This window comes from Dermacentor andersoni, chromosome 5 (genome assembly GCF_023375885.2).
Source record: "Dermacentor andersoni chromosome 5, qqDerAnde1_hic_scaffold, whole genome shotgun sequence".
NCBI lineage: Eukaryota > Metazoa > Arthropoda > Arachnida > Ixodida > Ixodidae > Dermacentor > Dermacentor andersoni.
In genome coordinates, this window is record NC_092818.1 from 92093932 (window position 1) to 92118302 (window position 24371).

Consider the following 24371-nt stretch of genomic DNA (forward strand, 5'->3'; position numbering starts at 1 on the left):
TTGGGAGTCAGCGCTCGTCCTGTGTCCTTTCACTTCGTCGTCGTTTTGATCGCACTGTTACCATTATGAATGTATACCAACTTGCCCAACTATCCACCTTAATACAGTTCGATAGATGCGCTGATTCTGAGCAGTCATCATATCATCGTTTATTTGCCAGCTCCACCCTGAGAAGCCAGTGAACTATTCCCATAAGGTTGCTTTGTGAGGGGCTGTACTTTAAACAGTGCATTCGGCTGCAGAAATTTACGGGACACGGGTTCCACGACAAATGTGAATTTCTGCTCTGTTAAAGGCATGAAACTTCTAAATTATAATGAATCACTGTGCACCTCACGAAAACTACTAAAGATTGAAGGTTTTAATTCGGGTTAGCGTGCCCACGCTGCGGCAACCAGAATCCAAATTCTTCGACAATCCCGTGTTCCGTAAAGATTTTTTTGGACAACTATGCACGAGCGCCACGGGTACATGTTTATGTGCTATGCCAGCACATGTATGTCATCAACAACTGCGTCTCCTGAAATAATGACCAAAAATTAAATCAAGATTTACAGCCACTCAAGTATCCTTACGTGATCTGAATGCGAAAGCATTGCGACTTAATTGGTGACGTCTATGATACGTTACGTCATACAGTGTCACGTGTCTTTCACAACTTTACCTTAATCCACTTTAATTCACCTTCATTCACTTTACTCCACCTTAAGTCCCCTTACTCTAACTTGCTCTAATTCTGTATTACTGCTGACGTCATACAAGACGGCGATGACGTCACAGATTATGATGCTTGCGGCACCACTGTTTGTCTACAACGCCGGCCTTTCTGCTTCATGGGACACATAATGCTTTCGCATTAATAAAAAAGCTTTAACGAGAAGTTCGCGTGTAGTTTGATGCAGCTCAGAGATGAAGCGAAACTTTGTCACTGCGCATAGTTGTGAGACACCTCGCGGGCGTTTTGATGAGGCGCCCAGCTCGGTTTGCGATTAAGCACTGCTAAACGCTTAGCCGCCTGCCTCTTCTCGAGTGCCGGATATACACTCGCAAGAAGTTAGAAATACTCCCGCGTGATGTAGAGCAACTCAATTATAATGCGCGGCCTCGTGTGTTCGATAAACACAAACAAAACGTGTTTTCTTAAAATAAATATAATGTATAAATACTGATTGATTAACGATAACAAAGACGTCGATGAACTTCGGAACGCGAGTTTGTCAAGCGTGCGGTCTATAGACGCGCGCAACCGCAGGTTTCGGACGCCCAAGCCGAGATTGTGTCCTCCGGTTTGTCGAGATCGAGGTCGTAGAAGTCCGGGAAAAGTCGGGGCGCGCCGCCAACCACTTCCCTGAGAACGGGAAGGAGCACAGCGGTGAGCTTGTGAGACCCGGCCGGCGACAGGTTGACGCCGTCGGACAGCAGCCGGCTCCAGTGCTGACAAGGCCATGCACAGGACGATGAAACGTAAGGCATATAAGTACAGTCGACGAAGACTGACGTGGTACGCTGAATTATTAATGCGGTTTATTAAAACAATTATTTTCCATTGCATGCACAGGACCATCCCCCAGAGCCATTGATGTTCGTATGTAGGAAAGGGCAGCCTAGAAAATGCGCTCAATAAAATTTTGAAATTTTGTAACTCGTAATATTTGGTAGGACTTAGCTTATATATGTACACTACCGAACAAGTTGCAATTGAATCAGAGGGCATGTCTTGACATAAGTATGCACATACCATGTGCGTGTGCGTGCATCTTAAATTAATTAATTTTTTACGGTACATATACTGCAATTTACGCATTGAAGCCGGTGAGTTCGCAAAGCGTATCCACTTGGAACGAATTCTCAGGATGACACCAGTTTCTGGATATTCATTCCAAGAGCAGGCGACGAAATACTTAGATTATGGGGGCGAAATGCGAAAACACCCGTGTACTTAGATTAAGGTGCACGTTAAAGAAGCCCAGGTGGTCAAAATTTCCGGAGTCCTCCACTACGGCGTGCCTCATAATCAGAAAGTGGTTTTGGCACGTAAAACCCCATGATTTATATATACTTAGATTGGCGTTCCAGTTACATTCGTGGTACAATGCATAAAACGACGTTTTAAATTATGGGGTTTTACGTTCCAAAACCACTTTCTGATTACGAGGCACGCCGTAGTGAGGACTCCGGAAATTTTGACCACCTGAGGTTCTTTAACGTGCACCTAAATCTAAGTACACAGGTGTTATCGCATTTCGCCCCCATCGACATGCGGCCGTTGTGGGCCGGGATTCGATTCCGCGACCTCGTGCTCAGCAGCCCAACACCATAGCCACTGAGCAACCATGGCGGGTATAAAACGACGTTTTGTTAAAGAAGTAAGTGGAACAATAGTAGATTTTTTTTTTACTGTATACCTTGAAACCGGTGCTATCCTTAGGACTCGTTCAAGTCGGTATGGCTTGTAGGCTCAACGGCTACAATTTGTAAATTGCAATATGTACCGTAAAGTAACTGGTGAAAAGTTATTTAATGAAATTTTGTTAATTGGTCAACTACGCGTTTTGATTCTTAGTGTAAGTAATATCCGGCTCTTCGAGCAATCCAGTTCAAGAATTAGAATTGTGCTCACCACCAAATGTGCTCACCAATTAGAATTATATCACCACAGGTGATATAAAGAAAGTTCGGTGTACCTAAAAAGAAAATCCCGCATAATATATCATAAGGTGTATGCGTCTGTTGCGATCAAAAAATTAAAAATCCATAGTGTTGCGTCTAGCGCCATGTTAACCTCTTTCGGTTAACACTTTAACTGGCAAGATGAGAAAGGCCTGACCTAGAATGTTTTTATTGCTTCATTTCATCTTGATATTGTTCAAATACAACCAAATGATATATGAAAAGGTTTCTCTGAAAAATAAGTGAGATACAGGGGGTTCAAGACCAGCTGGTTAGAGGCAAATGTATGGTCCATGACTGGTGTTTGGTACTTGCCTTGACAAGGTAAATGTGTGTTTTTGAGGTGCACTTCAATGCAGAAAAAGATAATAGCTTTCTTAAACAATGGAAAAAATTTTCGCATTAGCGATAACATGACCACCACGTCCGCTAAGACGATACCGACGAGGTCTTCGAGTTTTGTCACCGAAACATCTACTGCTGCTCACGGTTGACATTTTTGTGACTACCGCGGTTGAGCAGATACATAAATTAAGGTAAGTTGAAAGGCACAGAAATATTAGTTGGTTTTGTATAGTGTTTGCAGATATTTTTGTAAGGTCAGCAATATTGTTGAGCTACCAGTTAAAGGGCCAAACAACTTGGTCGTTCGCCGTCAAATTTCGCGTGGCATAAATTCACATCATTGTCGGCCAGACTTTCGGCGCCATCGTCAGAACGCCGAAACAATCATTCTCATAGTTTCCGCACGGCACAAAAGGTGCACGTTCTGAAGGAGATCGACGGATTCGTATCGCTGAACGTTGACGAATGCAGAGCGAGATGTGACGTCACTTACTGCGTCATTGAGAAACTCTGAATGCGCATCGACGACCTTGACGCCTCTTCCCAACCCGACCATGGCGCAAGCCTTCGCGTACTTGGTGACAGCCGCAGATGTTCGGATTGCGTTTCTGCCTGCAAGGAAAAGTCAAGAAGGAAAAAAAAATTTGCAGGCAAGTGGTCAGAAAGAAAAAAAAACACGTAGAAAAAAATTAAGAAAAAACAGAAAGAAACTGTTGTGCAGAAACTATTGACGATGATACTCAATGCCAGCGAATAGCCGACAGTTTCTAAAAAGCTATTTAGCTATATTCGAGCCACTTTTCTACTCTTCGAATCCATTAAAAACCTGCTATGTAGTACACATTGTGACACGCTCAACACACCTCCAGTTTTTTTTTCTTTCTTTTTTTGGTAGATACCTTTCTAATTGAGTGAAGTTTTCCTATAATGTTGTAAAGAAATGCGTGAAAGTTAGTGGGATCAAACCTGTCTTCCAGCACAGCAGCACGATGCCCTAACCATTAGGCGACGATCACACGCATGCTCCTACCGTGTCAAAGTAACTCTTCGAAACTGCTAGGCGTATACGTAGTGTGCCAGTTTCTCACATTTGTACCTCATGACGGCTATATAGGGCTTTGAGAGGCTGTGTTTGACTGCACGAACTTCGGAATCGGCCAAAGGAAACGGTTAGATAAAAAAAACGGTCTGATGAGACGAAGAAAGCTATTTGCTTTTAAAGGTTCCACAGAAACCATTGCAAATCGATTGTCGAAGTAGGCGAACGTTCTAGTTGCGCGACTCTCTTGAAAGCCTCTTGACCACCGTGGAACTTTCTCGTACTTTGGCTGAAAGCAGGTTCACGTGCTGCGCGTCACTCTTCACTGATCGACGGCGGGTGGCTCAATCCATCCGAGGCCAGATTTGTGCAGTGTAACGCGACGCGCAAACCCAGATGGCATGGGTTACACGCGCTACTGAGCTGGGGGATGGCGTCGTCACTAACGCAACCAACCGATAGGTGCCTTCACCACAAGGCTTCCGGATTTCTTTCCGCCGCATTCCCTCTTCACGTCCCCGCCTCCTCATAGAGTTGCTCGTTGCCTTAATCTAATCATCGCAGCTTTAATTGCAATCCCGCTCAGTACAAAATTCATTCATTCATTCATTCATTCATTCATTCATTCATTCATTCATTCATTCATTCATTCATTCATAGCTCGAATACCCCATTTGGAGTTTTACATGAGAGGTGGGCACATCTAGGTCATATCTTCAATGAATGCCTTGAGTTATGAATGCCTGGAGTGATGCACCGCTTCAGCAGGTAGATGACTCCAGTCTTTCACTGTTTGAACGAATAAAGAGTTAAGATAAGCGGTGGTGCGACCTGGAGGGGGATAAGCAGCTTCTGAATGGCTATGACGGGATGAAGTGCGATGCGCAGGCGTGATGTGGGTCTGGTGAAGTAGCGAGTGATAAAACTTGTAAAAGAGACACAGTCTTGCTGTTTTGCGGTGGTGATCAAGGGCTGGAAGGTTCAGAGAGGTTGTTTAGTGGAAGGTTGTTACTGGAAGGTTGTTTAGTGACGCTAGTGTGGTCAGCGTAGTCAGAGTGAATAAACCTTGCTGCACGATCCTGTATGGATTCCAGTGCTGTTGCCAGGTTATACCCCTGTCAAGCGGGCAAGTTAAGTGCACTTACGGGAGAAAAGAAAATTGGCGACAGACTAAAATCATGTTATTATTATTTTGGCGAGGAACCATTGCATGCCACCACCATTAGTAATTTCTTTTCTTTCTTCAGCTTCCACGTAGGATCATTACTGCCAGATATACAGCAGGTTGCTGCGAACACTTGCCTGCGGCAGATCGCACAGTTCTACTCTATAAGCTGGTTTATTCGAAGAGGCAGGCATTACTTGCGCAACAGAACTGATATGCGTAGTATACCAAATGACAAAAATTCACTAATTAAGTATTTACCTGATTACCTTATGGCACATGTTGCAATTTATAAATTCTAGCTCGTGCGAGTGCAAGGTATATCCACTTGGAAAAGATTTGTGTGAATGACACCATTTATGAGATACGCATCGTCAATCTATCGGTAAAAATGCACCGTTGCTCCACTTACTTTCTTAACAAAGCGTAGTCTTATGCATTGAAGTTCAAAAGTAATTGGAACACCGTTGCATTTCTCCGCAAAGTATGGGAATTAATATCTGGAAACTGGTGTCATCCTGAGAATTCGCTCCAAGTGAATCCGCCTTGCGGTCTCCCCGGCTAGAACGTATCAATTGCAATCTGCGTCATAAGGTAATTAGTAATTAGGTAATTAATTAAGTAATTAAGATTGAATTAGTAAACTTTCTCTTAATTAGTCGATTACGGATTTCAATTTCTTGTGCAAGTAATATTAGTCTGCCTCTTCGTGTAGACCAGCTCATGAACTAGAATTGTGCTATCTGGCACAGGCAATATTAAAAAATTTTTGAAGGTGTTTGTTGAAACACCTGGTATTTCTTGCCATAGGCAGTACACACAGAGAGTGTTTGGTGAGCTCCCAAAATATGTGCGCTTAGTACCATAAAACCTTCAGGAACTTTTCAGACATAATTAACTACAAATAAGCGAGGCGCAACGTGAGTATGAGCATTCAGCAGGTGCCCTTTTCAATGACCGCGCAGTGGTAGGCAATAAATGAAAACGTGCCATTCTTTACAGAAATATACAGGTAGCTTCGTCTAGTACTATTTAACAGCGATTGGAAACAAATGACTTGTCCATCAATTTTGGACACTTTTCCTTTCGTTATCTGTCGAAATTCACCGCAGTGCACCAGAGTCATTCAACCGGCAGCCTTCTGATATATATATATATATCAGAAGGCTGCCTGAATTTCAACAACTTTCTGTTAGCAATGTGTATTTACGGCACTTAGTCCTAACATCTTTGCTCCGTTATAGCAGAATTTTGGTCACGAATACAACACTGCCATAACACAGCTGGAAAGTTACGAGTTACACTAGTGGAGTGAGGTGAAGTTCGGCAGATGGCAGCAGGGACACTGTGCGAAATTCCTGTGCATGCATGTGCATGCATGTGCGTGCATGTGCGCGCGCTTGTGTGTGTGTGTGTGTGTGTGTGTGTGTGTGTGTGTGTGTGTGTGTGTGTGTGTGTGTGTGTGTGTGTGTGTGTGTGTGTGTGTGTGTGTGTGTGTGTGTGTGTGTGTGTGTGTGTGTGTGTGTGCGTGTGTGTGCGTGTGTGTGCGCGCGTGTGCGTGTGCGTGTGCGTGCGTGTGCGTGTGCGTGCGTGTGTGTGCGTGTGTGTGTGTGTGTGTGTGTGTGTGTGTGTGTGTGTGTGTGTGTGTGTGTGTGTGTGTGTGTGTGTGTGTGTGTGTGTGTGTGTGTGTGTGTGTGTGTGTGTGTGTGTTTGTGTCCCGAAGACCTTGCACACTACCAAGATCGAGATAGCTGCTCCGCTCGTGCAAGCAATCCAGTGAACCCTCTAAGCAAACAGCCAGAGAATGATATATACCTCGTCTCTTGCTATGGGCCAACCACAGCTGCTCGTCAATCGGGGGAGGTGTCACGAGGATTATCTTGCCGTAGGAAATGCCGCAGGCCTGCAGAAGAAATATAGAAAGTTGCGTAAGGATCTTAATGGGACACTCAAGAAAAAAAAAGTTTGAGCTGGATTAGTAAAGCACCCTTCTTAAATACCAGAAATACCATTACTTCCGAGACATGAGGCATAATGAGTCATAATGATGCGAAAACAAAAGACGGCTTGAAGTTCCCGCACCCGCATGCCACGATGCCACAAATTTCGACGGCATCTATTCGGGCCTAGTTATCTCATTTTTTATCGATAATCAATACCGATAAATATGAACAACATTGTTTCTTAAATAAGACAACCACTGTGCTTAATTAGCAAGTTGCGAGAACTTTCACTACGAAAAAGAAATATAAAGGTTGAAAAAAGAACAAAAAGACCTGCCGCGGTAGATCAGTGGCTATGGTGCTGCACAGCTGAGCACAAGGTCGCGGGTTCGATCAAGGCCACGGTGGTAGCATTCCGAGTAGGGGCGGAATGCAAAAAAATATATAATAATAATAATAAATAAAAACCTTCGTGTACCATAAGTTAGAGGCTCGTTAAGGAACCTCAATTGGTCAAAATTGTCTCTACTACAGCGTTCCTCATGATTCGACCTTTGTTTTGGCACGTAAAACTCCAGAGTTTATTTGAGTACGGGAAAAATACTTTGAAATATGTGACGTCAAACTGACGATCATGAGCGAAAAATAAAGGAAGGAAGGAAGGAGAATCTTGGCCTTCAGTTACTATATTAGGAATAAAAGCTTACTGCGAAGTTAACCATACTATAGTTTGGAGAAGACTAGCTTAATCAGTTTGCACTAATTTAGCGTTTCCCTTTACTGTCCCTTTAAAGTAATCATCCTTTGATGAAATTTCGCTGCCAGTAAGGCTAGGATTACGATGACCTCTTACGGAAGCTTTATTTGGCGCGCAGTTAATTGCTATGATCATAAACATACCTCTACGCATCTTTGAAATTCTCGCACAAGAAGTAGACGTCGTACCGACGTCTCGCATTCACTCGATGTTTTACCCGTCGCGCTTGGTTTTTTTTTTATTATTATTCATACGACTCAGCGAAATAGTGCACAGCCTAGAGTGGTCGCCGAACAGTCGCGAACGAATGCCACTGATTTCGCACAAGTCATACGAATACGAGACGGCCTTCCAGTGACTATGCAGTAACCGTAAGTATATACAGTTGCAGCACAGATCCGTATATAGAATTACTTGAGTACAAAGTTAAACCGTTTTTGTAGAATTCAATATCATACCTTCTAAATTTGGCGTATAGGTAGCGCATGAAAATCGATGTGAAAAAGAAAAGAAGAAGCCTGCAATAAAAGGAGAACAAAAAGATGGAGACACACGTACTCACGTATGTCCCTCCTTTTTATCCTCCTGTTATCGTGGTCTCCCTACACCAAATCACACAGCACCGATTCACGCAAACCGCCACGCTTTTCAATATTATCGGCATCCTTAAGGCACTGCTGCGATGTCTGATGCCCACAGCGTGGGAGATTTAACGTTTTGCAGCTATCGAGGGCTGAAAGGTAACAATTTCAAAGGTGCGAAAACCTAGACGCACATTACGTCACCAGTGGCTTGGTTAATTGTCTGATTGATCGACTGACTTCGTGGTGTTTAACGAGTCAAAGTAACACGGGAGCTATGGGAGAAACTACAGCGAAGGGCTGCGCATTTATTTCGACCACGTGGGGCCTTTTAACACACACGCCCGAAGCTCGTTGGACGAGCGTTCCCGCATTCCACTGACACCGTAATGCGGCCGTCATACAGCCAGGGATCGAACCTGCGACCTCGTGTTCAGAAGAGTGACGCCGTAGCACCGAGTCATCGCGACCAGTCCGAGTACTGTAATCTATTACATTAATTACAGCCCTGGCGCATCTCCGCGAGCGCCGCTCATATATATTCCATATGTGTCCCAGCTTAGGTTAGCGAATCTGTTAAAGAGACGATTTAAAAATCACGATGCACGACACTATTATAAGACCTACGGCGTTCACTCGCCAGAGGTGGTACGCGCGAACACCGTAGGTCTTAAAACCGTATTTTGCGCCGTGATTTTTCAATCTTTATTTTTTTCTTTGAACACTTTCGATAACGTTATCTGGGACGTCCTGCATACCTTGATGTAGTCGAGCATGTGGGCCACGTTGTCGGCGTACTCGTCCAGCGGGACGTGCGTGGCCTCGGGGTCGCGCGGGTCGGCGCTGTCGCTGGTGCCCAGCATCAGGACGAGCGCGGCCACGCTGCGGGCGTCGTCGGGACCCAGCACGAGGGGCAGCGCGTGCCTCCACGCCCGAGTGTTGTAGCCGCACAGGCCGCGAGCGAGCACATCGCACCGCCTGCGGGACGTTGCGGTACAGTAAGTGAAGGGCGGAACACTGAAGTGTGTGCCACGTGAACATCAAAACGGTGGAGAGAACGCTTCAACTGGGCCACGACTTCCCAGATATACGGCTACTACGAGACCAATGCCGGTGTCCTTGAAAGGCAAACTCCGCAGCCTAAGAAAAATTCTGGGATGGTATAGCGCAGGACGAACATGGTTCATTGAACACTGTGCACATGTCAAGTTTTCGCTGACAATTCGATCGGGCGATTCTTAACTGTTACGATACGAGCGACCAGGGTGGTCCAGAGCAGTTGCTGTTGGTCACAGTGAAGAAAAAAACCAATCGTAAGACTAAAAAGTAAGGCCAGTTGATTCTGTTTGAAGTTAGACATTGTGCACTAGGGCAAAAAGAGACGCGAATAAGCTAAGAGCTAGACGGAGTGCATTTTCCTTTAAGTTCTGTCGCTTGTCCCATGATATGCAAGGGGGAGCAGAGTGTGCTACGGATTGGTCATAATCGCAGTGACTGAGGAATAATAAAGAGTAAAGGAAGGGTTCCATAGAAAGGCAGGGATGCTATTGACCAAGGTAGTTCTGGCTGGCCGCACTACGCGAGGGAAACAGGGAAGGAAATTAGAAGAGAAGAGAGGGGCAAAAACGATGTAAGGCGCGTAGGCATTCTGGTGACGGCGTTCTCAAATTCTGTTATATAAGCCTGTAGACCTCAGGAACTTCAGGTTTTGGAAGAGGAGGCGGCACCATGGGGCGAGCCTCGCGGGGTTATTCGATAGAGTTCTTGAAATCTTTTCTGCGGGTGCGTTGTGCGTTGGGTGGATCTCGTGGACGTTGGCGGAAAAAGAATATCCATATGGCCTGAAGATGAACTGGGGAACAAGGAAAGGCATTTTTGAGGGCCGCCTAATCAGCCCGGTCAATTTTGGAGTGACTAATTTTGTTCGTTCAGTTGATCAATTGATTGATTGATCGATCGATTAATCGATTGGTGCTGCACCGGTAACCAACACAAAGCAACACCTCAGAGTTCAGCAACAATTAAATGTCACCTAAAGAAAAAGCACGTCGTGTCCAGAAAAGTCACTACTGCGGAAAATGTTGCGACACATTAAACTGGCTCTCAAGCCAATGTAGAGACCAACACGAATCACACAATTCACTGTTGTGGTTTTTACGCACCTCCATATCGTATCAGTTCTTGCACAAGCCAACGTGTACTGCTAGACGAAAGTGTCAGCATTCCTTGGCTTACTTTCGTCTGGCAGAGTTCTTATCGGCGCAACAAAAAAATGCCGACGCAGCTCCTCGCAATATTTTCCCAGATAACGCAGCCAGTACTGATAAGAAAGCCAAAGGAAGGCTACGTGGACGCTTCAATTTTACTTTGTCTCGAACTGCCGCGCATTGATGGAGGTGCTAGACAGCTGGCATTATGCAAGAGCAATAGGTAAAAGAACGACGGAAAAGCCAAACTGACACAAACGAAACAAATTCCTGTGTAATTTAATTCCCGTTTTTCTTTTGATCTTATTAATAAAGAGAAAATGAGGCATCCATCCAATCGTAGCGATTGCTGCAAAGGAAACCCATACGGTTTCCTCGGTAAAAAAGCCTCGCAGCTGAAGAATAATTCGTCCCGGATCATGGCGAATTTTTCTTCAGCTGCGAGGTTTTTCTTTCGAGGAGCCCGCATGGGTTTGATTTGTAGCAATTACCACGATTAGGGGACTGTCTCATTTTTCCTTTATTCATTACTTCTCTCCACCTTGCGGGTTCCCGCAGAACTATTACGTCAAAATCTTTTGAACTTGAAGCATAAAGCGTAAACTCACCTCGAAAAGCACTCTGCGATAACTGATCCCCAACCACCGATGTTGAACGCAGACTGAAAATATGAAACACCTTGTCAGCATTCAACATGCAAACAATGGCCTTTAGAAATCTGTTCAAAAAGTACTACGCATAGCTCGTTGAGGTTAGTGCTGTATAAATACGATGCGCAGGACATATCGGCTTCAAATTTACACATTTATGTCGTTATGCATTCAGAGTAAAGGGCACCCGAATGCAATGCAGGCAATCATTTTTCACAGGTGAACTTTTAATTACGGTAGACATGATGTTTTTTTTAGTCGAAATTTTTTATTACCCTTAGGTAATTAATGGCAACGTTCTGAAAAAATAAGTTAGACAGCCTTGCCCAATTTTTTGGAAACTGTAACACTCCCCCCCAATAGTGAATAGTTCTTTCACAACAATGTCTTTGTAAATTTTTACCGCCTTTTATATAAACTCTTACATAAAACATTTTTATGAAAAATTTAACATTTTGCAATGGTTGCTTTTTAACTTTTACATCAAACGGCTCTACTGACATTCAGCCATAAATCAACCTTTTTCCTTTCTCTTCGCGTTTCAAAGTTTCCCCAACTTCGTCTTTATCATCGATGAAGAAATTCCCGAGATTGTCGTAGCGCGCTTGATGTTCACCAATGAATGCCAATCGTGCCTTGCGATCTGTAAATCTGGAAAGTCTATACTCGAGATAAGAGTAGCCGTGATCTATGGAACAATTAGGTCCTACATAGAGGCTACTGGCGTCCGATAGAGACTCTGGTTGTTCGTGGCCAGAATAACGAACGCTAAACAAGAAAGATGTAAGATTGGGCGTGTTGGCAAAGCATGCTTTAAAGTTAGGTCAGTGCCCTGTTCTCTCATCTGTCCCCCCTGGTGTCCTTGCGCTGTTAAAAGAACTTTATAGAACGTTATAAAAGCTGACATACACGCCAGTGCTACGCCAAAATTGTTATGAAATCTTAACATGTAAATAAACATTCAGTTCTAGGGTATTAGGTGCCAAAAGGACGATTTGATTATGAGGCCCCCCATTGTCAAGTAACAATAAATCAATTCCGGATTTTTACGTGCCAGAAGCACGACATGATAATAAGACACGCCGTAGTGGGGGACTCCTTATTAACTTTGAACAGCTGAGCTTGATTAACGTGCACCTAAATCAAACTGTACAGACACTGTACAGTTCTTGCATTCAGCCCTCTTCGAAAAACGACTTCCGCGGCCGGGACCGAACCCGCAACCTCGACGAGCTCCGTAGCGCAATGCGCCACAGCCACTGCCATACCGTGGCGGGTGAAATCCTAATAATGTGCCCGTTTTATAGTTGGTAGTGACTACAGTGACGGGGCCCGGTACTTTAACATCTGCACTACAGTGACGGGGCCCGGCACTTTAACATCTACACTACAGAGACGGGGTCCGGCTCTTATCCACATTGACATATGACAAAAATACGAACATATATGTGGACATGTTGATATAAGAACGGTAATCGAGGTACCATGACCATGATCGTATGACAAAAGGTGGAGGATAGCGGTCTTGCAGTTTCGCTGAGTTCCATGTTTGGGGACATCCTGCATACGCGATACTTTTTTGTTTGCACATGAATGTTTTCTCAGCGATCAGTGATACATTTTGCGTGTAGGTGGGCTGCAAAGTGGCTTCTTCGTAGCGCGTAACTCGTGGAGAAATGTTTAGGAATTTTTCCCGGAATAAGAAGACAACAAAAGAAATATTACTTAGTGTTTGAAACAATACAAGTTGTTAGGCTTACATGAGAAAATCCTCAAGCATGACAAAAAAATTTGTGCATGCAGGAGGGCCCCAGACTTGCAACATTGCGAAATCGCAGAAATAGCATGCTTGATTTCTTGTCATAAAACGTTTTCCCAAGAAAACTAGAGCGTTTCATGCAGCTAAGGGTTATTCCTTTGTGTCAACATATTCCCCCATCACATATAAAATTCTACAGAAAAATAATAGTAATAGGACTTTAATTAGCGTAATCTGAACACGCCCATATTGAAAAAAAACTGCATAATTTCGGAATTTTCACACAATTCCACCAAAACCACACCTTACTTTTTGGCGTAGATGTGACAGACACATATTTAAAGTGCAGCCACTTCAGGCACGCGTCACACCCAATGGCGTTATCATGAACCCTTTGCCGACATGCACTGCATGTCCACAAACTATGATTACGCTTCTGAGTGATTGTTGCAGTGAGCGCGGCCAACCCATCATCGGTGAAATAGTTCCGGATTTCACCTATCTCAACTCTGTCGTCCAAAACTGCTGAAGGAACTTTCTCAGGGGCGACTTCAATTTCGTTTTCGCCAATCTTATGTCCCCTGATAGCCTTTGGAGACATGGAAGAACATACCCTAAAAAAAAAGCACAAAATTTCAGCAAAGCACTACAATCATATTTATTAGCTATAAACCACTAATTTGGTGCCTGTATTCTTGCTTGGCGTTCTCTTTGCGGTTTGATAATTTATGTAACTGGTGAGTGAGTGAAACAACTTTATTTGGTCCACTACAGACGTAAGCAAATTCAACGTCACCTGGCTAGGCCCACTCGGGGACCATTTATATAACTGGTGATAATTTTCATGCATGCTGTAAAATATTCTTTTTTTCTGTTTTTAATGTGCTAATGTGTTGCATTCATCCTCTGCATTGATCCCCCTATGCTTGTACCGAATGTGTGTTATATTTCGCATCCGGACCCATCCACTAGCCTGCGGCTGCTGGGTCCAACAGACTTTTGCGTATGCACTGTAACACCTATGATGATGATAATAAAGAAAGAAAGTTTACTGCAATGGAAAGAGAACGGTACAAAGCGCATTAAAAAAAGGCATGGCATATGTTGGTGCTTGTGTAGCACCAGACAATGGATACTGTACTGGATTAGGAAAAAGACGCAGCGGCTCGCTTAGAAGACCGATAGGCATCCAGTGCGATGCAACTTGATAAATAATGATATTGAAGCTTCGAAGACTTTAGAAGAAAAGAAAAAGAAAACACTGAATTATCGCGACGGCACAGCACAAGTCGCCGTATAGACGTCGAAGTCCCTAGCTATAACGAAATTATTTTTGAACAGCTCTGATAGTGTACATGCAACAATGGTTGCTCGCGTACGGTCAAATGCTCATATACTGCGGCATAAAGCTCACGGCACGGTGCAAAAACGCTCTCGCAGCGAAAGCGAAACATTGTGCGCAGACATGCATGCAGACGCGCAGTCGGTCCCCGCGAACCCGTGCGATCGCTGCATTGAAGCTTCATTCTGTGATGCTCCATTTGGTTACACAGAGGGGCCCACTATAAGAACATACTTCACATAGTTTTCTCTCAGCGATTGCTACCTTTAACGCAAGAAACCGGTTCGGGGGAATCGATCGCGGCGACCGCTCGCAGTGTCCCAGCTTACCGTACGTAGTAAGTAAAAAGATAGCGTCTGTAAACCATTCTGTGCCTCCTGTTTGTCCAAGATTATTATTTTAAAGGTAAGATGCTTCTTTCATTTCAAGAGTACTTGCAAACATGTCCAGGAGAGCTCCCGCATAGTATGTTTATTTAGCGCCGATAGCCAAACCTATGCGGAGCGCGCCGCGTTATCCCATAGAATAAAGAACAAACTTCTGGTTATCCCTCAGACTACGCAAGTGAGGCGCTTCCGACAGATGGCGACTCCGTAAGTCCTCACCCTCAATACCCCGAATACCGACATCGTTATAGTGACGGCCCCCTCGCTACAGTGTTGTTGTTAAGGTGACGGGCCCCGTCACTATAGTGCTGATGTTAAAGTGCCGGGCCCCGTCACTATAGTGCAGATGTTAAAGTACCGGGCCCCGTCACTGTAGTGCAGATGTTAAAGTACCGGGCCCCGTCACTGTAGTCACTGCCTTTATAGTTTATGCATAATGCAGACTATAGGCATTGACTGCTGTTAGGCTACGCTACGTCAGAGTGGTACCTGTAGCATACTGCATGCGTGTTAACACGTCTTAAAGGGGTACTAAATGATAAGTTATTCTAGCTGTATTAGTAAGTTACAAAATAAAACAATAAAGACAGGCGCAAGAATGAAAGACTGGTAGCGTCGCCGCCTTGAAGTTCTCGCACTAGCACGCCGTTCTAGGTATTACCGGCTGATGACACAAAGTTAACTGATGACACAAAGAAAGCTGATTGCTTTAACAAATATTTTCAATCCGTCTTCACAGCATGTCGTCATACTCCGATACCTGAATTGCACGAACAATTACCTCAAATGCATGACATCGTTTTAAATGAGGCTGGAATTAGGGCTCTGTTGTGCTACATTAATCCTCATTCTGCTCATGGTCCGGATGGTATATCAAATCACGTCTTGAAACGCTGTTCTCACAGTATTGCTCCTATCTTGGTTGAATTATTTACCAAGTCACAAAATTCTCAAAAATTACCTAATGACTGGAAAATGGCCCAATGTAACTCCTATATTTAAGAGTGGTCGTCGCGATTTGGCAAGTCATTACAGACCGGTGTCTTTGACATCTGTTTGTTGTAAAACACTAGAACATGTTATTTACTCTGGTCTTATTAAGCATCTTCATGACCATAATTTTTTCATCCCGACCCAGCATGGATTTCGCATGGGATTATCCTGTACCACTCAACTTACTGAATTCATACATGACGTTGCACTCGGCTTTAACAATAGTACAGAGATTGATGCTATATTTATCGATTTTCGAAAGGCGTTTGATGTAGTCCCGCATGACTTACTTTTGCACAAACTATCATTTCTTGGCCTCCCCGATTCACTTTACGGTTGGATTAAAGATTATTTATATAAACGGCAGCAAAAAGTGGTTCTGAACGGTGCGACGTCGAGAACGGTTAATGTTTTATCAGGTGTGCCTCAAGGGTCGGTCCTTGGGCCGTTGCTGTTCCTCATATTTATCAATGACTTAAGTGAAGGCTGTGTTCCAAATATCAGACTATATGTGGATGATTGCGTTGTGTACCATCCTGTGTCTTGTGCCGAATATACGAGTGTGTTGCAGTTTGATCTCGAAAAAATTTGTTCCTGGTGTGCTAAATGGAAAATGGATTTGAACATAGCAAAGTGTTATCATGTTAAATTTACGAACAAAAAGAAAAAGGTGCCCAGTTCATGCTCACTAAATAATGTTTTAGTACAATGCGTTGACGAAGTCAAATACCTGGGCGTCACTTTAACTGCGGGATTAGACTGGACATCCCACATTGACAGAACAAGCGCTAAAGCGTGCCGCCTTTTGCACCTTTTCCACAGGAACTTCAAGTATGCGCCAAAGGAAGCTTTGTATCTTACAAATATTAGGCCGGTGTTAGAACACGCTTGCGCAGCATGGGACCCCTTCACAAAAGTTCTTGAAGATAAGTTAGAGCGTGTTCAGAAAAGGGCTGCGAGATTCGACACGGGCATCTACGACTACAAAATTAAGAGGTTCGCAAATCAGGGAAAATCTAGGATGGAAGTTGCTGTCCACACGGAGAAATATAATCAGGTTAAAGCTTTTACACAACATTAACAGCGGTAACACAGGAATCGACAAGAACATATATTTAAAACCACCTCATTATCAATCTAAAAGACGCGACAATTCCAAGAAAATAAGGGCCTACCAAAGTCGTATTAATGTATTTAAGTTTTCATTCTTTTCGCGAACAATTGCAGAGTGGAATTTGCTCCGGATGAGATAGTGTCTGCACCCAATTTTTCATCTGCCATAGAGAACCTTACGTGAATCTGTTTTAGACAATATTTCCAGTGTGCCATTTTATGCATTGTGTAACAAATTTTATAATCGGATGTTGTTAGTATTGGATGTCTTGTCTTTCTTTACTAATTACAATTATTATATTTCTAATACCACAGATGATATGATGCCGTTGTTCGCGAAGTTGACTTTATGTTTGTAATTAACCCCCTACGATAATGCCCAACTCGGGCGCTGTAGGTATTTGTAATAAATAAATAAACAAATAAATAAATAAATAAATAAATACCGGCGTCTTCTGAGGTCTACATGGTTGACTGCTGACCAGTAAAGATCGACTGAACCCGCCGTAGTGACGTTGCAGCTACAGGGCGTCGCGCTGCTGTATACACGGACACAAAATGACGGGATCCAATCCCGGCCGCGGCGGCAGCATTACGACGGGGTGCATTGGGTGCCGCGCATTGGGTGCACGTTAAATTACCCCAAGCGGTCCAAATTATTCCGGAGTCCCGCACTACGGCGTACCTCGTAGTCATACTGCGGTTGTGACACGTAAGAACTCCAGAATTTATTTCAAGATTGACTGCGCTGTGCCCTAAAGGAGCCAAAGACTGAACTTAGAAAAAAGAATTCAGGATATTTTACTGGGCCACGATGGCCCAGGTACGATAAAATGCTTTGCAAGATCTGCGACGTCGCACAGATGTATACCGGCGATGGCGTTTCGCGGGACATTGAAGATATAAAGGACAAGGGAACCTTCACCTTCACTTTAACGCTCTTCTAATAATCAACCTATTACAGCATGCTCAACGAAATCGGATATTTCAAAGTATATTTTATCGGTCTAAACTAATTTAGTGTTTCTCTTTAGTGTCCCTTTAGCATACATGTTAAGCTATGCTATGTTATACGGCTTCTAGACCCACCGCGGTATAGACTATAGTGGCTATGGCGCTGCGCACGAGGCCTCGGCCGCCGCATTGCGAGGGAGACGCGATGCACAGTTAAGCGGGCTCCTGTACACCGTGCACTGGGTGCGCGTTGAAGTACCCAACGTGGTCGAGAAATTATTCGGCACAGGCCTCCACTTTAGGGCGTCCCTAATCTGTTCATTTTCGGGTCGATCAATCCCGGAATTCCCTTTTTATTTTACGGCCGCTGTTACGCTCCTGGAGAAAAACAGGCAAATTAAGTCGACACGTGATTCGAGAAAAAGACGGCTCCGATACTTTCTCACCTGCGTCAACGTGTCTCCAAACAGGTAGATCCTGGGCCACGCAACGCGAGAGGAACCGACGGTCGCGTTCGACATCCTCGGCAATTCGTTCGCACCCGCTGCCAATAATGCCGCATGCGACGCGCACTGATCGGACGTGACTGCTGACGGCTGCGCTATCTGCGCATTATAATTGACGGAAGTAGTTATCTTTTGTCGAACTAATTACATTTTTGTTGTTCCCGCAGAATGTATTGCGCTGACCACTCAACTATCAGTCTGCTGTCGGCCGTATTAATCACACAGCCGCGCACCGTATCACTCCGGTCCCAGGAGAAAGTCCGCTGCGTCAGTAATATTAGAGCGGGAAACGATAACGCGCGATGCTATCAAAGGATGCCCCAGCGACATCACTCGTTAGACCATTGTTGATCGCTCTGTTTATTTGGTGGCACAAGATGAGCGCGGGATACAGGATTATTCGGCATTGCGGTTGAAGTTTTATATTTTAGTGATAAGAGAAGTCGTCTTGAGGGTTTCGGTTTATAAAACCAATTCCTTATTCATTTACCTTCGTCGCGAGTTGCGAAATAAACGGGACTATACTCTGCGAGGAACGGCGTTCAATGACACCTTAGCGAGAGAGCGCTAATTTATGCGGGAGAACTGACCGCCAATACGGTGCGGTAATAACCTATTTCCGGCATTTGCTAGGAATACAATCGCTGTACGCATTCTCACGCAGGCAACTCGAGAACAAACGAAGCACAGGTCAATATTTGCCTCACGTAATGCGCCTTATCGCGAGTTCGCGATCTATACGCGAATCTCCAAATGCTGATATCATGTGTAGGTCAAATGTTCGATTTCGCTCGTTCTAATTGAGGCGCGCTGCGATAGAGCTAAGCCCTTTCGACAGCCAGCACCGAGCGTATACTTCGTCCGCTAATTGCGCTGCACGATAAAAGCCTATTTCATTAAACAAACAGGGCAGTTCTATATATGACAGAGTTGTGTATGCGATGAAAAAGCGGAATGCCTGCTAGCGTATCAGCCCACAAGTGTGCACCATGTACCTGCTACAGGGCCGGAAGGAGGCGTGGAAATAATCGAGAGCATCGATTGCCCCCGAAAACAAGCAACCTGACGAACTTGATAACCGTACAAAAAAAAAAAGCGGAAATTCTCGCACTTGGCAACCGCTGAGCCAGTTTGAATGAGACGTATTGCTTTTAATATAACTTTTAGTTATCGTTGGCGTACCCCTATATCTTGGCCCACTGGGCGCGCGTCACTAAGTATAGGCACGTTCCCATTCTTGGCCGATCCCCTAGAGTGGATATGCGCCATTGGGACAAAAAGTGTAGAAGCGTGGCGTCTATTCTGTAACTTAGTGTTCGTAGTCTAAATAAACTTGTATTATAGTATTTCGTTTACATGTGCATAGCAGCTCCCTCTGCGCCTCAAACGTCATGCACTGCTTTCATACCCATGGCCATGCGCGGATCCAGAGGGTATGTCCGCATGTCCCGACTCCCCACCCCAATTTCCCCAACCTCCCCTCCGCTTTAAAATGTGTGTACGCAGCGCCAGGGTACGGAACGCGACAAACTCATAAAGACCTTCTTCCCAGCTGTCACTGTTCCTGCGCTCTCGAGAGACAAGAAAAATTTTGAAAAGTTCAACGATTGTTGAATAGAACCCGCCAGCACGTAAAGGACTCGCCGTTAAGAGAGCTGGCGCGAATATCAGACTCGGCTCTTCCCGCCAACCTGCCTCCAACCTACTGCCAAACGTTGACTGCATTAAATAGTGGCCCTAGCTTTACAATCGGAGCGCACAGAGCGGGCCTGAATATTTTAAAGTTAAAATATTTTTGTTCCTTTTATATCCTGCCAAAAGTGACATATAGCCGCATTATTTCTGTCTCTGTATGCCTCGGGAAATCAGTTGCCTCGGGGCCAGCACAGAAGGGGCCTGATACAACGCCAACGTGCTAATTGCTTAAAAAAGAAATGTGTAGTTTGATCGCTCGCAGGGACATCGAATAAACTTATTATTATTATTATTATTACTATTATTATTTTTTTTTTTGCAGCTATCATTCTGCTGCGTATACAATCCAAAACTTGCATAATATTTATTTCTCTGATCTTGATATTTTTCATCAGCCGCTTTCATCGTTCTGTTCACACTTTCGTATTGTCGTTTTCGCGGTTTAATTCTCACCATTCGTAGACACTGTTCTTTTATCTCTCGGAAATTACAGCATCCGCTAAGGATTTCTCGAATTATCAGAACACTGCGGGACGCATCAGAGAGTCATTTGGCAGTGGTCACCGCAATGCCGGGTGTATAGTAAGAATAGCAATGTGGGCCAGTTGGTTTAGGTCTATGGTGTAAAATTTCTGCAGCGCGAAGCATTGAAGTGCAGAAAAAAGAACAAAAAACGGACGAAGGAAGAAGGATTGCAACACTAGTCACATCGGAAGGTTAACCAGCAGTAAAACCAAACAAGATTAAGGTTGGCATAGGCTCAAAAGCGCGAACTCTTTATCGTGTAAAACCACTGACGGTTGACTAACGCATCCGTCTCCAAATTTGTTAATAAAATACGCCTCTGATATTTCTCGCGTTCCCTTATCGTGGTGTCGATCCAGCACACATCCATCTTTAAACTGAGGCTAACATCCGCCGCTCTTTCAGTGCAATAGTAGACTAGGGGAAGATAAAAATGACTTAAATAAAGGAAGAACTTCTAACCTATACATGTTGCGACGTCGAATCCTCGAACCTCCCGCTTGTCGTCCGAGGTTACGACGTGGTAGATTCCCTGGCCAAGGGCGTCCGGAGACCAGGCGGGGACGAAACGCAGCTTTTGCAAACTTATTCACAAGTGAGCCGCTTACATAGCTTTGAAGCCCCTAAAAGGTACCTAGATCCCTAGGAGGCATTGCCCACCACAGAGGCTAAGCTACGTACATTCCTTAGTTCGGCTGGGCCATTGTCTCCAACTAGGAGTTAAGGCGTCACTCTCCTGCGGTATGTAAGTCAGCCCCGCCTTTACCGTGGGTGAGGAGGTCGTTCCTTCGCTGGTGGCAGGAGGCGTTCCTGGTGGCCATCCCGGTCTCTCTGGGCAGGCAGGGCGCAGCACTTGTAATAGGCGGTGTTGCTGGGTGCCTCCCTTGGTGGGCGAAGGGTTTTCCAGCCTCAAGGTGAGGGACACATTCTTTCGGAGCACGGGGAATGCACCTCTGGCACATGGCGTCAGTGGGAACCACGTCACGTCCCTCTACATCAGGTCCCTTGTTAGTGGACGGTAGTCTTTTCCCCTGGGCGACACGTAACACAACCGAAACCTACACAAGGGGGGTGGCAGTTGACGTCTGCGGACGGGTGCCACGCCATGCCCAAACATACCAGACGTGAGTCATGCAACACACTTTGCTTTCCTTGAAGTAGCGAGCCGTAACACTTGGTACACGGAACGGTGCCCGCCTTAAGCGTTACAGGAAAGACTATGATAATCAGATTTATTGCGACGTCGAGCCTTGTGCTCCATAGACGAGGAGGATGCCTCACAAAGAAGCAGCCGGCAGTGGCCATTTTTTGCCGATTGCTATATACGACAATGAGATCATCTGCCATCATGATCGCAGGGAGACTGTCCAGGACTGCCGGAAACGTAATGTGCGCTATCGCTTATTGGCCTCGGGAGAAGGCTCATTAACATTCACTATATATATATATATAGTCACGGATAGATAAACACTTGCAACTGGCTCTGCCTTTGTATTCAGCTCCGTGGCCCGTTAGGGCCGCCCGAAAATTGCCACGGCCGACGGTATTACATGTCGTCCCCGCGGGGTATTGGTATAAGTTTTCAACTAGCAATAGTCGCCCCTCAGTTGAAATTCACAGGGTACGACACCGCCTCTGCGCAAAGCTGACACAAACACATGTCGTGCACAAACACGATTCTTTTCGCCCTAAGTAATTGCACTGCTGCACGATGAACCTCTAAAACACATAATTATTTAACTACTAGGACAGAAAAATTATTCTTAGATGGAAACTCTTTTTCACGTTTATCTCAAAAACATTTTGTCTTACTTCTCAAAACGTTACGAAACCTGATGAAAAACGTATTTAATTTGTATACAATCCGGAAGCTACGAGGTAAGACTTACTACGCGGCTTCTTCCCCTCCTTCAGATCTCCTCCCCCCTCCTTTTTTTGGGGGGGGGCAAGGAGGTGATACCACTTTAGCAAGCAGCAGGCATGGTCTTCGCCGAAGCGAGTTACTTGTTGCGCTGAACAGCGCTGCCGATCAGAGCATTACATATGCCTTGCGTAACATGACGCAAGCTTCATAATAAGTTCATACCAATGTATATTAGCAAACCCGCTACACACCCCTCAAAAATTGCATTGCCTACTCTCCAATCAGAGCATATTGTTCTTCTAAATAATGATCACTTAAGATGAAATAACCAACTCATCAAGTTCCTTTTAGATAATACGTTTGTGCCCATCTTTCCCGCCTTTAATGAAATCCCGGCAATAGGGTAGACCTGCATAGGCAGCTAAATCCCAAGGGTGATTCAGCCTATGGTCTGATATGAACTAAGCAAGATTACTTTGTGTATACGTGAGAGTATAATCTCATGACCGACCATAAGATGACCAGAAATTTTGCACTGATTATATTTTAATTTGATTATCGCCTTAATCTATCACAATCAAGCGTTGCATTAAGACTACATGTTTGCGAGAAAGAGTACATCGTCCCTTAAAACGTACCATTCATGGTTTAGGTCAGTATTGACATAATCATATACAAAGAATAATACGAGAGAATCGGGCCACTTAAGGATACCGTACTTTACTTTTTCCCTCACACAAAACGAAATAATTTTTATGTAGTTCCAACATTCCAATTGTTAATGCCCTTTTATTCTTTATCCACTTAATTTAACCCCCCGATTCGTGGTAAGCCCCCTACCGGGCTTATGTGCCATGACCACTCGGTGTCAACAACAACGACCTGCAAAGAAACGATCACTATTCCAAAGCGCAAGCGTGGGCCCCCGCGATCTCTGGTGTGGAGCAACGAATTGCGGCGCCGGGGGATCAAAAGTATGACGCTGCGGATGTACACCGCTAAGAAAACTTACGATGCAAGTGAAATACTATGCACTTCCTCACAGAGACCTGATCGACTCTACATGCCAGCACAGATGACGCCTCACAACCGCCTCTGGAAATGCGCTGCTCAGCAAGAGAAATAGGAAAGAAAATCCTGCCGGCCTGTGCTGCTGCTGCTGCTGCTGCTAATGTAGAACGCAAAAGTGAGCTAGTTAATTCGTGAGCGGTCATCACGAAGAAAACAGCGCAAGAACAGTACAAGAGGACGTGGATGTTGCACTGCGTCTTCTTTCTTGTATGGGGATGCGCCACAGCCACTCATTTCTTGAACACATAAGCAAAGTCTGCATCGCCATGGGCACCTCCATCCCGGGCACCAAGATTATTATATCCGACTCGAAAACAGCGATTCGTAACTACACCTCGGGTTTCATTTCCCCTCGAGCATTCAGAATCATCAACAAAGAACTCAATCAATTGAAGTTGGTGTGGGTACCCGCTCATGCGGGCAACCCTGGCAATGAGGCCGCCCACCTAGCCGCCCGAGCAGCTAGTAACCGGGAGGTGGGCTTGCCCAACGGGGTTGACCGACATGAAGGTACCCACACCTTTAACGAAATGACCCTTTATTACCGCGAATCGAGGCGAATATATCTATCCCCGCACGAGACACTGACAAGAATACAGGCCACTAACCTCAGGAGAGTACAGACTAGGTCTGTACTTAGTCCAAAAAGACTAGCTGCAATGACCGGCGGTGAATATCCACCAAACTGCAAACATTGTAGCTGCCCCCTGGCGGACCAAGATCACATCTTGTGGGGATGCCAAAAGAACCCTCCCCCGAGAGAACTCTTTAGGCCAGCTCCATCACACGAAGAGTGGGAGATGAAG

The 24371-nt window shown here is 44.9% G+C and overlaps 1 protein-coding gene and 1 non-coding gene across 2 annotated transcripts; both read right to left on the minus strand.

The window, feature by feature from the left end:
* Positions 1 to 1144: 1144 nt before the first annotated feature.
* LOC126532408 (isoamyl acetate-hydrolyzing esterase 1 homolog) lies at positions 1145 to 18500 on the minus strand. Its single transcript, XM_050180115.3, has 6 exons — positions 18351 to 18500; positions 11316 to 11368; positions 9259 to 9478; positions 7035 to 7122; positions 3509 to 3627; positions 1145 to 1434 (listed from the first exon to the last, which is right to left on the minus strand). The coding sequence occupies exons 1-6, from the start codon at positions 18423 to 18425 to the stop codon at positions 1231 to 1233; spliced, it is 759 nt and encodes a 252-aa protein (XP_050036072.2). The 5' UTR covers positions 18426 to 18500; the 3' UTR covers positions 1145 to 1230.
* Positions 18501 to 22136: 3636 nt separating this feature from the next.
* LOC126532547 (U4 spliceosomal RNA) lies at positions 22137 to 22277 on the minus strand. The gene has a single exon (XR_007599817.2). It is a non-coding gene; the product is annotated as a U4 spliceosomal RNA (small nuclear RNA).
* Between the last annotated feature and the right edge of the window lie 2094 nt (positions 22278 to 24371).